The 15217-nt window shown below is 55.7% G+C and overlaps 1 protein-coding gene across 3 annotated transcripts in view; it reads left to right on the forward strand.

Moving 5' to 3' along the window:
• ARHGEF17 (Rho guanine nucleotide exchange factor 17) overlaps positions 1-12269 on the forward strand; it is a 139831-nt gene extending 127562 nt beyond the window's left edge. For all 3 annotated transcript variants that reach the window (XM_019530529.1, XM_019530527.1, XM_019530528.1), the window contains exons 15-21: positions 664-910; positions 2869-2955; positions 3568-3635; positions 4681-4829; positions 6779-6953; positions 8374-8631; positions 9098-12269. In XM_019530529.1, coding sequence (XP_019386074.1) covers positions 664-910; positions 2869-2955; positions 3568-3635; positions 4681-4829; positions 6779-6953; positions 8374-8631; positions 9098-9288 — 1175 coding nt within the window. In that variant the 3' untranslated portion in view covers positions 9289-12269. The remainder of the gene's footprint in view (positions 1-663; positions 911-2868; positions 2956-3567; positions 3636-4680; positions 4830-6778; positions 6954-8373; positions 8632-9097) is intronic.
• The last annotated feature ends 2948 nt before the right edge of the window (positions 12270-15217 follow it).

Below are 15217 nucleotides of genomic sequence, written 5' to 3' on the forward strand. Positions count from 1 at the left end.
AGAATAAGTTGCAAAAGCATCTGTAAATCTAGGCTTTCCTAACTCCCAGGTGCTTAGCTTTGCCACTGAAATAATGTTCCTCTAATGCCTTTCTCCCAGATGGGAGAAATACACAGGTTCAAGTCCTGGATCCAGTGAAGTTAGTGACTAAAGGTCCAGTGAGCAGGATCTGGATTTGGATTCCAGCTCCAGTGTCAATCCAGAGTGACTCCACTAAGGAGGTGAACTCCGAGACCACAATGCCTCCCCTGCTCTGTAAAGGCCTGGGGGTTTGGCCTGTCAGCATGAACGGTGCTAGAGAAATGTTGCGTGCTAGTGAATGCTAAAAGCTACAGTCTGTTTTCATATCATTCACAGCAAAGGCTCCCATCAGAGCCCCGCTGGACCACACAGACATGGCATGAAATATCACAGGCCCCAGGTGTAAGCCAAGGGTCGCACCCTCCTGCTCTGGATCCCATGGCAAAAGGGACCACAGCTGTGCTTTGAAATAAGTGAGATAATACTGCAGTCAGGTGGATTAGGCAGAGGTCACTGGGTCATGCCAGAGTCACTCCAGCTTGCCTGTTCCAGATTTGATGCTAAAATGTTAAAGGCCCATGTGAATGGGCGCCTCTGTCACCTTCAGTCATCTGCATGGCTGTGTCTCTCGCCCCTTCACAGACGAAGAGATGCCAAGCTCCAAAGACGTGACAGCCGAGACAACCAGCTCCGAAGAGGAGCAAGACCCTGGCTTCCTCCCCATCTCCAGTGCTTTCAGTCAGACCAGGAACAGCGAGAGCCCCATGGACGGCCGGGCCATGCGCCGGTCGAGCCGAGGGTCTTTCACCAGGGGCAGCCTGGAGGACCTGCTGAGCACTGACCCCGAGGCCTATCAGAGCTCCATGTGGCTGGGCACCGAGGATGGCTGGTAGGTCAGCAGGGACTGGCCAGAGATGGGGAACTGGATGTGGGGCATTTCCCAAAGCCACCAAGCTGCACTCTGGACCAGTCCTTGGGCAGCATCTGAGATGGAGGCTGTATGAGAACCAGGATGCAGATGCAGGAGTGATGGGGAGGGGGCGACTAGGAGGACGGGAGCAGGGTGTGGAGGGTAGAGGGAAAGAGAAGACTCAGAGGTTGTCTGCAGTATATCAGGACAGTCAGAGCCAAGCTGGTGAACTGAAGTATGTGTGCTCACAGCTGGGGTAAAGCCTGGTAGCCCCAGCCCAGGCAGGAGGGACTCCATCGATCCCCCTGGCTCTGCACCTGTCTACACTAGTGAAGGATTTGTCCTCCAGTGTCAGGCCAAGGGATCTTGCCAGGCACAGGAGAACCTTGCTTCCAGCCAGCCAGATGCGCAAGGCCAGTCTGGGTCTGCCAGGCCAGGTTAAAAGGCTTGCTGACTCTTCGTGAAGGATGGAGCTGAGCTGGAAGGTGGTTATTGCTCTCAGCCCTAAAACACCCCGACCTAGGTCAGAGCTGACAAGCTGCGGCTTCAGATAAAGCCTGAGGCAAACAGTTTGCTTCTGCGGGGTGAGCTCTGATGAGAAGCCCTGGCAGCACGTTGTGAGCTGGTTTTCAGCTGCTGCGGTGGGAGCTGCCTGCTGAACTCTGAGCACACGTGTGCATGTGTGCCACATGTGTGCGTCATACCCAGCAGCTTGCATGTGTGCGGGCACACCTTAGGCACCTGCCTGCTGCATTCACACATATGCACACACCCTCTCCCCCAACGCACAGGCACAAAGCAGCAGATCTGAGGGGTAGTGACAGGGCTTTGCTGGTTGCTACGTGGGGCCGGGAAGGAATATTTTCCCCCTCCTGCTCCTACAGTTGTCAAGTTGGGGGTGGAGGATGTTTGCCTTCCTCAGCAGCACTGGGTGTTGCCTGCAGCCAAGGCTGGGGATTATGGCTGGGCTGTGCCTATGCTTCTGCTGGGATTTAAAGCTGGAGGTTCCTGGCCAGAGGGTCTTGTTCCTTCGCTCAGGGTCAGACCCATTGTTACATTTGGGGTCAGAAAGGAATTTAGTCAGATTGGTACAGACTGGGAGGGGGTTTGCTTTCCTCTGTAGTGGGTGCATGGCCCTCTTGGGATCTCCCCAGCATATTTTCACCTTTTCAGCAGCAGGATGTTGGCCACTGTGGTCCCGCTGCTTTACCTATGGCAGTTTCAAGTGTGATATCTGGTTGCGATGAATGGTTTTGCTAAGAGGTTGGACGGTGGATTTGTATTAGCAATGATCCTGTCTCAGGCAGGGGGCTGGACTCGATGACCTCGCAGTCCGACTTCTCAGTGCTTGCGGGCTTTGTAACCAAGGCCTACCCTGGCATACACAGGTCAGAAGAGACTCTTGAGCGTCAGCATCTACACCAGTGTCCAGAGCCCGGGTGTTTCTCTGGGCTTGCGTTCCTGGTTTGCTCAGTGGTATCTACCCCCTGCTGTGCTGGGTCTTGCACAAACTCTCCTGCTTGCACAGACCTCTAAGGTGGACACTGGACTCCAGGCCATGCCAGACCATCCCCACAGCAGTGAAACGGCAGCTCAGCCTCACATGAATAAAGAGGATGGGTGTCTCGTGCCGAGGCCTCTGCCCCAGTCCCTTTCACCTGTGCCATAGGCAGAGAACGCACATATGCCAGCCATTGCCTTCTAGTACTTCCCCAGCACCAAAGCCCCAGGAGGGGAACTAGCCACACCCAGCAGGTTGGCAACAAGGCTTTTTTCTGGGCTTGCCTCCTCCTGCAGACAGGTCTCAGGCATTTAGCACTGTGCCCCCACCCCAAGCTGCTTCAGGTTTCACTGTCTGCCTGTGCCAGCCATGAAGTCGCTGATGTTAGCTGAGCCGACAAGGTCTCACCTCTCACCCGCCCCTCTTTGTTTTCCAGCATCCACGTGTACCAGTCCTCAGACAACATCCGCAACAGGAAGAACAGCATGAAGATGCAGCACTCGGCCTCCGTCATGTGTATCCTGTGAGTGCAGGACCCTGCCCAGGCCGTTAGAGCTTGTTCTGCTGCTGAAAGAAGCAGCGTAGAGCCTGGCTTCTGGATTAAGCACTGCAGAGGCCTGGGTTTATATCCTGCCTTTAACATTTAGTTCCTCTGGGGCTTTGGGCTGCATACCTGGTCTCTCCAGGCGTTCCTTCCCTGTCAGTCAAACTCCCCTCCTTTGCCCACCTTGTTCATTCAGACTGTCTTTTCTGCACAGGGATTACATCTTGCTCCTTGTTTGTGTACTTCATAGTGCACAACTATGGAGTATGCAAGTATATACTGCGTACTACATAGTGGCATCGGGGGGGTGCATCGCCATACAGAGACATGGAGAGGGTGAGAAGCTGAGTAGCTTGGCACTGGGAGGGTGAGAGATGGAGCTGTGCCATACTGGAGTAGCAACACTGTAGGGGACACTGCAGCTGCACAGGGCGCTATGTGAGAAACTAGACATAGGAGATGGGAGGTACTGAGGGCCTCTGATGTGGGGGAAGCAGGTTATTCTGGGAGGTGAGCATCCTCTGCATTGTGGGGCATCCCCTGCATCATGCTCACTGCAAGCTAATCGTCTGAGCTCTTGTTCCTTGGCAGGTACCTCGATAACCAGGTCTTTGTGTCGCTGGCAAACGGAGAGCTCATTGTCTACCAGAGGGAAGCAGGTGGGTCACTTGGTAACAGGACTAGATGCTCACACATGCCTAAGGCTCCAGTGCGCCCTGGCAGGTCACTGAGCCCCGTAAGCATAGTCCAGAGGTGGGTTAGTTGCAGCATGGCTAGACAGAGAGGGAGGGAAGAGGGACAGACCACCTGGCCAAGACCAGATAGTGGGTCCATGTCAGAGCTGGGCAGGGGCACCGTGCTCCCAGCCCCTTGCTCTGAACACCCTGGGATGATGTTTTCCAAAGCACCTGCTAATTTTGGGTGCCTACAGGCACGGGGGCCCACTCTGGGCACTGGAAGTCACTGGCCTCTGAAAACGTTGACCTTGCACTAAACAATCCACTGACCTTTTTGTTAACTGCTGGGGACCCAGTTTTCCCCTCACTTCCTCTGGCGTCAATTAAGAGCCCATAAAACTAGACTGGTGTGAGGAAATGGAAGAGGGGGCCCAGCATGACCTCTCTGCTACGCAGGGGTGGGTGGCATGGTGGCTGTGAGAACGACAGAGCCTCAGCAATCCCTGCTGCACCACGGGACCCAGAGCAGGGCCCCACCTCCCCAGGCAGAGAGCTCTAGGGTCTCCTTAGCAGGTGGTAAATGGTTTTTGCCATCCTGGCAGGGAAGCCGCAGAAGAGATGCATCTGTGATCATCTTTCTGTACCATTGGATGCATGGCTTGGCCTGACTTAACCCGGTGCATGAGCCAGTGAGCTGGAGATTCACCTCATAACAGACCATGAACCCTGCCTCTGATGGGGGGAGGTAGCAGTGATTACTCCCCGCCACTACCAGGGCACGGAGCCAGGCCATCCCAGGCATCACATCACACAAACCTGTTCCTAAACTGGTCCAGCTCCTTAAAGAGGAGGAGTCCCCTGCACTCCTATTGCGACTTCCAGACCCTTTGGGTGTTTGAGGCCAGCTAATACCCCTTTGGTCTGGTGCCCACGAGGTCCACTGGCCTCCATCACTATTTGCCCCCCATGCACAGGGCACCACTCAGAAGATGCTAGCTGTTTACTGCTCTTCTCTCTCTCTTTGCAGGGCGTTTCTGGGACCCCCAGAACTCCAAGTCCCTGTCCCTGGGCTCGCCCGGGAGCCCTGTCACTAAGATGGTGTCGGTGGCTGGGAAGCTGTGGTGTGGCTGTCAGAACAGAGTCATCATCCTCAACACAGGCACACTTCTCCAGGAGGTACCTGCACCCCTTCCCTGTGACTGGGAGGATTAGAGCAAACAGCTTGGCAGGAGGGAGCAAGGGGTTAAGGACCCTTAGGGGCCAGTCCAGCCCCTAATGGAAAGGTCCCTATTGATGACAGTCCACTCTAGATCGTGGCTAGCATGCATCCAGAGTGCCAGGCTGTAGCAGAGACTTGTGATCAGCTGCTGCATTGGTGTCACCTCTGCTTCTCCTTGGCTCTGTCGCAGCAGCAAATGCTCTGAGAGCCTAGATGCATGATACATAGTCCCAGTTTGCCCTGCGGGAACCCTACACGGTGCAGCAGTTACTCCAGCAGGGACACTGTTCTGCAGTGGATACTTACTCTGAGGAAGTCATGAGTACATTTACTGTGGAGGAAGTTACCCTGGTGTATGTTTTGTGTCTGCTGCCCCTGACGAGTTCTGGGGTAGCCATTTGTTCAGTGCAAACCAGCTTCCTGTCTCCTAGTGGCCCCGTGCTGGCCAGGACGAGGAGAGGGAGAGGGGTCTTGGGGGCTAAGCCTGTGACTGGGCCTCAGGACACCTGGGTTCCATCCTTGCCACAGTCGCGTGCAGAGGCAGATTGTCAAGTGTCCTGTGCTCCCGAGTGCCCAGTCTGAGCCATCTGGGGCGTTTGTACACACCATGTTTTTTGCCCTTTCTTGTGCTGCAGTGGCGTGACTGTTTGCACGAGCGGGATTTCCAGACCCTTTAAAGTATTTCTGGTGCATTAAACTAAAACTCCTTGTATGTAGTTTAGTTTGGGTAGCCATGAATTAAAGCATTGTGTCCATGGATTCATTGCGGGGAAACACCAAGGCACTCAGAGATGTGTAATGAGCCTCTTTGTCCACCAGGTGGCACTGTGACTTTTTTGTAGTTCACCCCTTCAAATTGCTTTCACTTTCCAATTGCTGCCCCTGCTTTTGTGTGTGTGTGTATGCTGGCTCCCTGCTCCCACAACTGCATGGCAGGGCAAGGAGTGGGGGGCCCTGGACCCAGGGGGCAGCACGGGACTGTCCTCCTCTCCTGCAGTGCTGGCCAGGGACCAGGCTAATTCATTCAGAAGCCTAGTGCATGCAAACGCTAATGTGACGCTGCAAAATAAGTTTTAAAATTTTATAAACCTATTTAATTTAATGAGGATTAAATCCTGTGACACGTACAGGCACCCCTAGAGCCACGCCAAGCTCTCACCGCTCCCATTGGCTTCTGTGGGCAAATCTGTCCCCACACTGAAGGAGGTTGGGCAGTCAACCTGAAGGCTGGAACTGGGAACTCGCTTCTCACACGCCACCCCTTGTTCTCCAGCTGTGCTGTGGTATCAGTGTCACAAAAGCACTGGTGCCCTTGGCATGGCAGAGGTTGTGCTTGTGCAGAGTACAGTCCTCTTCTTGCATCCTCAGAACGGCACGCTGTTCTTGGCCCGCTGCGCTCGCTCAGAGGAGACACTGTGCCCCTGCTCTAACACTGAAAGGCAGCATGGGCTAGTGGGTGAGACAGTAGCTGGGGAGTCAAGAGGTCTGGGCTGGTCTTCCCAGCTCTGCCACTGACTTGCTGCATGACCTTGGTCAAGTCACTTGCCTTCTGTGCACCTTCTCTTTCTCCTCCTGCCTCTGGTGTGTCTTGTCTGTTTAGATCCCCAGAAAGACAGTAGGGACTGTGTGTTGCTCTGGGTATGTACAGCACCTAGCACAGTCAGGCCCTAATCTGAGCAGGGCTGTAAGATGCCAGAGGAGAGTGATAATAGTAAGGGACCTTTCCCTAGAGAGACTGCATCAAGGAATGGTCCACATGGAGGAAAGCCCGCTTCCTGACCAGCTTGTGGACCCCCAGGTTCACAGCTGTCTGGCACAGTGCTTTAAACAGGCCCAAGGAGCCTACTGGGCAGGCTGGGCGCTCTCCCAGAGTCTCAGGGCTGTTTGCTTTCCCTCTGCCCCACAGCACGCCTTCCACATCGGGCAGGACAGCAACCGCAGCGTGACTTGCATGGTGAGCTCCAGCCCTGGGATCTGGATCGCACTCCAGAGCAGCGCCCAGGTGCGGCTTTACCACGCCACCAGCTACGAGCAACTGGCCGAAGTGGACATCACCCCACCTGTCCACAAGATGCTGGCAGGTAAGTCCTTCACCTCCCAGTGGCCGAAACTCCCACGGGTGGCTCTGCACAGCTCCTATGTCAAGCGTGTGATACTCAGCCCACAGCCTGGTTGCTCTTGGACTCCGTGTTTCAGGTTCTCCATGGACTAGGTTATTGTGGGGGGAGTTATGCAAGCGTTGGGCATGTCTCTCCTACCCCTGTGGGATGTCACTTCCCCCACCCCTGGGATTGTTCTACTGGACTGGAGGGTGTTTGCCACCATTCGCAGCGGTAGGTGCTGGGGCTCCCTGGTTAGTCCGGATGTCTCCCATGACTTCTGAGCCAGCCAGCATGCAGCATCATGGCTCTGCAGTGTCACTGGGCATCTCAGTAATGATCTGCTCTGAGGAGCACTGGAGAACGTCCCGTCTGAACCTGCTGGTGGGAGGAAGAAGGCCAGATGTGTCGTCCCAGCAGAGAGCCATCCAGGGCTGGAGGCAGGCCCAGCAGAGATGCTTACTGACTGAGAGCAGCCCGTGGGCTCCGCCCTGAGTGGAACAAGAGGTCTGCCTCAAGCTGCATGCTGTCCAGGCAGGGCAGGGCAAGACAGGGCAGGGAAGTACTCTCTGTAGGGGCAAATGAGCAGGAGGCCACATGATCCATCCTCCTTCCCTTCCAGGGTAGGTTTCTCTCCCAAATCCCTCACCTCTGGAGCTAGGCCTGAGCACGGCCCCACAACACCCACCCTCTGCACTTGTGGGACCGTGGGGCTGGTGCTCACAGGCAATCCCTTCTCAGTGCCTTGGAGAAAGGGGTGCTGTCACGTGCTGGAGATCCAGGCAGCCTGGTGGCAGCTTTCCCTGGCCACACAGGCAAGGGGCTGCTCAGGGTTTGGAGGTGAGTCCCAGACACGTGAGCAGTCCCGCCCTGGCTTTCCTCTGCCTGCCTCAGGTACCAGGGAAGCACCTGATTTCTGGGAAGCAAAATCCAGGACATGGCCCCAGACACCCCACAAAGCAGGAGAAGCCTGAGCCCCTCGTGGCTTTGGTGAGGGAAGGAGGCAGAGCCCAGACACCCGGTGCAGCGTTTCTTGCTGAACCTGAAAACATCAGGGCCAGATGCACACAGTGACAGCCACATTGTGCCAGATGGAGCAGGCCACCCAGGTGGGGCCTGCTTCCTTGAGGACACAGCCCCCAAATGGGGGGACTGTCCAGGATAAGTAGGGACAGTTGTTTGCTGTTGCAGTGAAGCAGCAGGAGAACAAACCTACACCCCCATCTATACCCAGGGTCTTAGGCAGGCTTGTCCTGCCACACCTTCACCACCACCGGACATGAGCCAGTTAAAGCTGACGCAGGCATGCCCGGGCATACGGCAGCTGCATCCCCACCTGCAGTGCCAGCAAGTGCCCTGCATCCATGCGGTAACCCACCCCCCTCTCTGGTCCCGCCGGCAGGCTCAGATGCCATCATCCGGCAGCACAAGGCTGCCTGCTTGCGGATCACGGCGCTCCTGGCCTGCAAGGACTTGCTGTGGATTGGCACGAGCGCCGGGGTGGTGCTGACACTGTCCATCACGGCCAACGCCTCCGTCTGGAAGACGCCGCCGACACTGGTGGGCTTGTCCCAGGGCCACACGGGCCACGTCCGCTTCCTCACCTCCATCGAGCTGCCGGATGGCTTTGACATCCTCTTCCCTTTGCCAAGGGACCCAGGTGGGTCTGGCTTTGCCCAGAGCCAGGAGACCAGCAGTCAGTGTAAGGGCAGGCTCCAGCTAGCAGCCCTCGCTTGGGTCCTACCCCCGGAGTCGCCCTGTCAGGCAGCTGCCCTGCAGGGGGAAGGTGCTACTCACCAGAGGCAGAAACCAGTGCCCACGTGTGAGCACCAGCCCCCGCAGCCAGGGCTTTCCAGTGCACGTGCACCCAGCACAGGGTGCTCTGGAGGGTCTGGGTTTACAAATGGGCACATCTTTGTGTTTCAGGATGGGCTGCCTAAATCACTAGCTGCTTCAGGCTCCCAGCTTTGGAGGAGAACCAGGCAGTCCCGAGGCAGCGGGTGGGGTTATTATGGCTGATGTGAAGGGAAGGAGGGAGGTCTGAGGGCCCCTCTATCCACGTCACCTCAGGCGGGATCCCTGGCTTGATCTCCCTGGAGTCTCACCTGGATCCTGCTGTCTCCCAGGTACGGAGAAGCCAAGCGAGGTGGAAAAGAGGGACTCGACAAGGCACCGGGCCTCTAACATGGCCCTGTCGAAATCCAAGATGCTCGTGATCAGCGGCGGGGACGGCTATGAGGACTTCCGGCTCACCAACAGCAGCGAGACCGTGGGGCGAGACGACAGCACGAACCACCTGCTCCTGTGGAGGGTCTGATCAGCCCCTGCTGTGGAGGGGGGAGCGCCGGCTCCAGCCCTGCCGATCACGGACGCTGTCGTGGCCTCCCGGTCCCATCGGCCCCTCGACCCCTCTCCCCAAGCATGTTTCGTCACCTGCCTTGGAGGCTCTGGCCCGTGTGTGGGCCATGTGCCGCCCGGCGGAGAGGGCCAGCGGCAGCAGGGAGAGAGGAGCCCCGTCGCGAGGTACCGTGTACAGACCACATTGCACAGCCTGCGCTTAACCCTGCCCACGTGTATGTGTATCCGTGCCCGCGGGGAGAGCTGCACGGAGGGCCCGGGCTTCTGCGGCATTGCCCCAAAGGGGCCGTGAGGAGGAGGCGGCGGTAGCCGCCTTAGGGAGAGAGCGGGGAAGGGAACCCGTCTTCGGTGCCATAAACGAAGAGCACGGTGAGCGCCCGGCCACTGGCTAAGGACAAATGCAGGCCTCAGACCCAGGCACACCCCATGGAGGGCAACAGGCCGCCCCTTTGTCCATGCATCTGGCCAAGAGCCCCTCTTGCACCTCCGCCAAGCTCACTGCACAGCTGCATCCGCCTGAACCACTGCCCTGCCATCCGCTCCAGCTGACCCTGCTCACTCGCCGCCAGCACCCAGAGAGCCCCGTCTCTGAAATATACATATATACATACATATATAGAGATATATTAAAATATCCTTATTTATTTTCAAAGGGGGGCAGAGCTGTTTTGCCCAGAGCTGGCATGAGGCAGTCAGATCCGACCCGCGTGTGAAGCCAAGGGAGCGGGGAAGAGGCTGCCAACAGCCCAGCCTGGCATCAGTGCCCCAGCTCTGGAGGAGCCTAGCTACAAAGGGGAAAGCCGTGGCAGCTGGGTCCCATTCGCCCACCATGGGGTGGCATTGTGTGAGGGGTGCCAGGCCCCGTGTAGCAATGGGAGCAGTGTCCAGGGGAAATGAACCATGTGCAATACTTAGCTGAGACCCTGACGGTGCCACCTGGGGGATATCCCAGCTCCCCTCTCGGTGGGCATGAGGAGCGAGGCAGGGCCATCCAGGCAGGACATGGCACGTGGCAGAGGGAGTTCGCGGTCCGGGCCAGAGTGTGCAGGGGCTGAGAACAGCAAACCCGTGCTTTGTACAGTATTTATAGTGGCTTTCTTAACAAGTTGCCTTTATTTGTTTTGTTTCTCTTCCAGCACTTAATTTATGCATTCAGCTTCCAGGTCCCAGCCCCTGCATGTCAGACAAGGGGCAGAAAGGAGCATGGGGTTGTGCCCAGTTGGTGAGAACTAGTGAGCTGGCTGGCAGCGTGTCCTCTGTGCACACCCAGGTACTTGCAGGCAGGCTCACCCCAAAATACCGGGCAGGGCTGACAGGTGCAGAAGTGGGCAGTGGCTGCTTGGGGCCCTGCTGGAGGCCCCTGGGCAGGGCTGACCTTTCAAAAGCACCCCACGCGATTCAAGTATGTTGCAACACCTGGTTCTGCCGGGAAGTTTGGCAGCGATGCGAAGGCTGCAAAGCCAGGAGGCAGAACTTAAGAAAGGACTTTTGCAAATCACCTCCCACAGGGCCACTGAGCTACCCTGAGTCGTGGCCCTTTTGGCAAAGGACACCTAGGCTGCCTAAAGTGTGACTCTGAGCTGAGAGGGGCCGGAGCTACGCGTTCTGGGTTCGCACAGGGAGTCCATGGCCATGGCCAGCACACTGGGGCACTTCCCCTGCACAATAAACAAATGAGATGCTTTGGGCATCTAAATACATGTCCTGAAGGTTTTTAAAGATGTTGTGTGGGCAGATGTGCCCATGGACAGCCTCCCAGCCTGCTGCCTGGCCCTTGCTTCTGAGAATCAGGATGCTGATTTAGATGTCAGGACTGACAATACAGATTTAGGCTCCAATTCATTGTTGTTTTAATCTCAGCCCATCTTTCCAAAGACTTTCCAAAGAAAACCTGATGTGGGGTCTCCCAGGGAGGTGTACCAGGAGCTAGCTGAGCATCAAAGCAATCTGTCTGACATCCGTAGCCCACTCCCATAGCTCGCGTGAATAGGGCTGGCTGCGTGGAGGCCAAGGTTGTGATGCCTGCTTCCTCCAGCTGCAGTTCTAGCGCTGTCTGGCACTTGAAAAAGTTTCTTATACTCAGGTCACTTCATTAAATGCTTATTAAAGCCCTTATTAACAGATTCTGGCTCACAGCAACTGGGGCAATAGCGAGGAGCGTGTTTTTGAAGCACAGGGCCTTCTTTGCAGCTCTGAGACAGCTTCTTCCTATCCCTGCCTCATCAGCTCCCCATTGTTTTTCCAGTTTCACCCACAAACCCATTGAATCTCCTGCACCCATTTTCCTCAGTTAAGTATTTGGGGCTTCTTTAAAGGACGAGGGTGGGGGTCAGGACACCTGGGCTCTATTTTCAGCTCTGCCCCTGACCCTTGGGCAAGTTACTTCACTTCTCTTTGTGCCCCCCCATCCCCTTGCCTCTTAGCCTGTCTTGTGTAGCGAGGCTGCCAGCTTGTGCGGGCAGGGATTGTTGGCTGCTCTGTGTTTTCACCTTGGCTCACTCAAGGTTAATAGTCCAATCCTGAGGCTACCAGTGAAAGTTTCTGCATGTTGGAAGAAGGCGTCCTCTGAGTGAGATGGTTCTTCTTTTAAGAAAGGCCTGACAATATTCCCACGTGTACAGGTCAGATTTCCTTGTGTGTTGGGGTAGGAGCGAGGAAGGATCGAAGGGACCTTGTCTTGTACCTTCTGAAGGGACTCCTGTAGGGTCTGTAGAAGCAGTGGGGTTTAACCACGGGGCAAGTCCAGGTGGGACTTGACCGAGGGTCTGAGTGGACGATATTTCCAGCCCTTAATCTAACTTCCATCGAGGCTGGTGGGAAGGCGCTCACCGACTTCCATACTCTTGGCTATGGCCACCAGTGAGCAGAGGCCAGGATCAGCACCGTGATGGACCAGTGTGTGCCGGTGGTAGAGATTGGATGCTAAGTGCAAGAGCAGAGGGTTTGATGCAGAATTTATGGACCAGCCACTACCTTAGCCAGCAGCGTCGACAGCATCAAGCCAGCTGGCCTAGCCTCTAGCCAAATACTGGGCCGGCACAATCCCCACAAGCAGCTTGGGGCCTCGCTAGGAGCCACCAGAGCCCTGGCTCAGCAAAGCACTTCAACACACATTTAAGACGCTGTGAAGTACAGTGGAGCATGGACTTAGTCACGTGCTTTGAGGTGAGCAGGTATGTGAGTGCTTTGCCCTCGTTGCCTGCAAGCAAGATACCCTCCCCCGTCCCAAATCAGCAGCGTGAGCTGCACGCTGAGCCCTGGCTGCCGGGCACACGTGGGATCGCAAGGCAGATCCCAGGTATAGGTTTCATAGATGTTATAGACATCAGGGCTGGAAGGGACCTCGCGATATCATCAGGTTCAGCCCCCTGCCCAAGGGGCAGGAAGTCAGCTGGGGTCAGATCACCCCAGCAAGATAAGCATCCAAATGTATGGCACCCAAATATATAGTCTAGCACCTTCAGCACCCACGATATAGAGGGTTCCTGGGCTAAAGGAATAGCGTACTGTGCACGGCCGTCACGTATAGGACACCATGTGCCCCTGGGCTGGTCATGAGTCCTGCTCGCATCCAAACCCAGAGGGAAAGTCCACATCAGATGGAGCATGGGGCTGTAGCTCTTCTCAGGCACGTGACTTTTCCTCCCAGCCTCGTGCTGAACTCTCACGAGACCTCCCGTAGTATTTAACCTGTCCAGGACACGAGTGCTTATTCTCCTTCTCCACTTCGCAAGCATACGAGGGCATTGTGGCAGCAGGATCTTAGTGGCCATGTTATCCAGTATCGCTTGGCCCTGTCTAGTCCCCACCATTTAGTGCAGCATACCTCGGGGAACAACCATTGGGGGTGACAGCCCAAGCACCGTCTTGCTTCCCATTGCTGGAGGTTACAAGAGCTCGTGTCCATCTTGCCGGCTTCCTCAGTGGGGAGGCAGTTGTGATCTTCAGGGATTAAACTGCATGTAGCACGTGTTTTAGCAATGTCTGTGCAGTAGGAGGGAATAAAGCAGCTTCTCAAGCTCAGTGTGGGGGTAGTAGGAAGCAAAATAACTGGGGTGCTTGGCATTGCTGAAGCATGGGTGCTCTAGGGTGTGGGTAGGGTGATCTGGGCTGGGAAATGAATGAGGCAGCGAGCTCACTTACCCATCCTCTCTTTGAAGCCTCCCAGATGCTGCAGACAAACCGATGAGGCATCTCTGTCCTCAGGAAGAGACAAACCCCATGCCCCTGATCCGTGCAGACTCCCTGGAGCATCCCGTAAAGGAGGTGGGACGGGAATTGGGGTACCCCGAGTTGGCTGAGCTTGCCACAGACAAGTTCCTGAATGAGAGCGGGTTTCTCTGATGCAGGTGGGCAGAGAGCTGCAGGGGGTTCAAAGCCCCAGAGTGTTTAATGGCCTGTTAGACAAGCTGTGGAGGTAAATGGCCAGGTAGAAGTTCATAGCAAACAGTGTGAAAGTCCCTGCCTCTCCAGCTGTTTGCAGGAGGCTCCAGCTCTATCCAGAGCCTGCTGGGACCATGGGGCTGTTAATAGCCTCTGCATCCATCCAGCCTGGAGGCAGCCAGGTGATCTGTAGTCCCAGTGCACTGAGCAGCCCCTTTCCCAGGACCCCAGGTTCAGTGCCATGCTTCCCCCTGACAATGAACAGCACCCGCTAGCCAGCACCTTGCTGCTGTTCAGGGTACGATCGATGGGCACGGACAAGTGCCGGGGCTTAATCCGGAGCTGGACACATCTCCGCATAGAGTGGGTTGACGTTTCAGATAGCTCTCACCCCCTCCTTCAGCTGCCTGTTTGCAGATGAGCTCTCAGAGCCTCAGGCGGGGATTCCCAGCTGAGGTGCAGGGAGATGCTGTTAAGGGCGATGCACAATATTAGCGCTGTTAGGTGTGCAAAAGCCTACATGGGATTCCCAGGATAAACCCAGAGATTTCAAATAGGAATCCCAAATGTCCAAATCATTCTGCCCTTTTGTGGGCTTCCTGAGCTCTTTGCGACAGGAGCATGGCTGCAGGACATTTTTCCGTAGTCAAAAAATGAGTGAAAGCAAAGAGCTGGCGTTTTCTGAGGGGGGCCTTGAGTCTAACAAGGCTGCCTCCCAGCTGAAAAGGTTGAGCCTCTCTGGCCTAAGGGGATCATAGCAATCATCCAGTCAGCTGTCCTGAACGCATGTCTTTCACCTGCTGCTTTCTGGACTGTTCGCTCTCTCAGTAAAATATTCGGATGATTTTTAAACAGTCTACTAGTTAAGTCCTTAGGTTCAGATATTTGGGGAGGGTTGGATGCTGACCTCCCATTGACTTCACAGAGGGAAAGAGTTAGGGGGGTCGTTATCTGAATACGCATGAATATCCATGCTGTATACAAGGAATATACATGGATATCCATGTTAAAGCAATATGCTTTTAACAACCTTGGATTACGTTTAGAAAGCAGTTTCCAGTGACCCTGCCTGGGTTGACTTATGCTGTTCCTTCAAGGTGAACTTCCATGCACTGGCTCAGTGCTGGTGTCCAGCATGGGTGGGTTGGTTTGTACGTCTCCCACCTTTCTGCTTGGTTTTCTTCATTGCTGCAATCTTTAGCTGGCCTGGATGGTGAGGGTTATTTATCACCAGGGTTGGGAGCTCTTTCCCCACCACGGGCAGGACATTCCTCAGATCTGTGCAAGAGCCACGTCCCTGTTGTGCTCAGTCGTCACCTCCCCGCCGGAGTCTGACCCCCGAGGCTCTCCAAGATGAGCGGGGTGGGTAGGTCTGTAGATCAGCCTGCAGCTGAGGACACGGCAGAGGAAACAGCGACAGTTTCCATTGCGTTTCAGCTTGAAAACAAAGCCGACCCTGAGAGACCCCACCTGGACAATCAAGTCCCTCTGCTCCCCTCTACAAG

Source organism: Crocodylus porosus, unplaced genomic scaffold (assembly GCF_001723895.1).
Source record: "Crocodylus porosus isolate Cpor-Errol unplaced genomic scaffold, CroPor_comp1, whole genome shotgun sequence".
Lineage (NCBI taxonomy): Eukaryota > Metazoa > Chordata > Crocodylia > Crocodylidae > Crocodylus > Crocodylus porosus.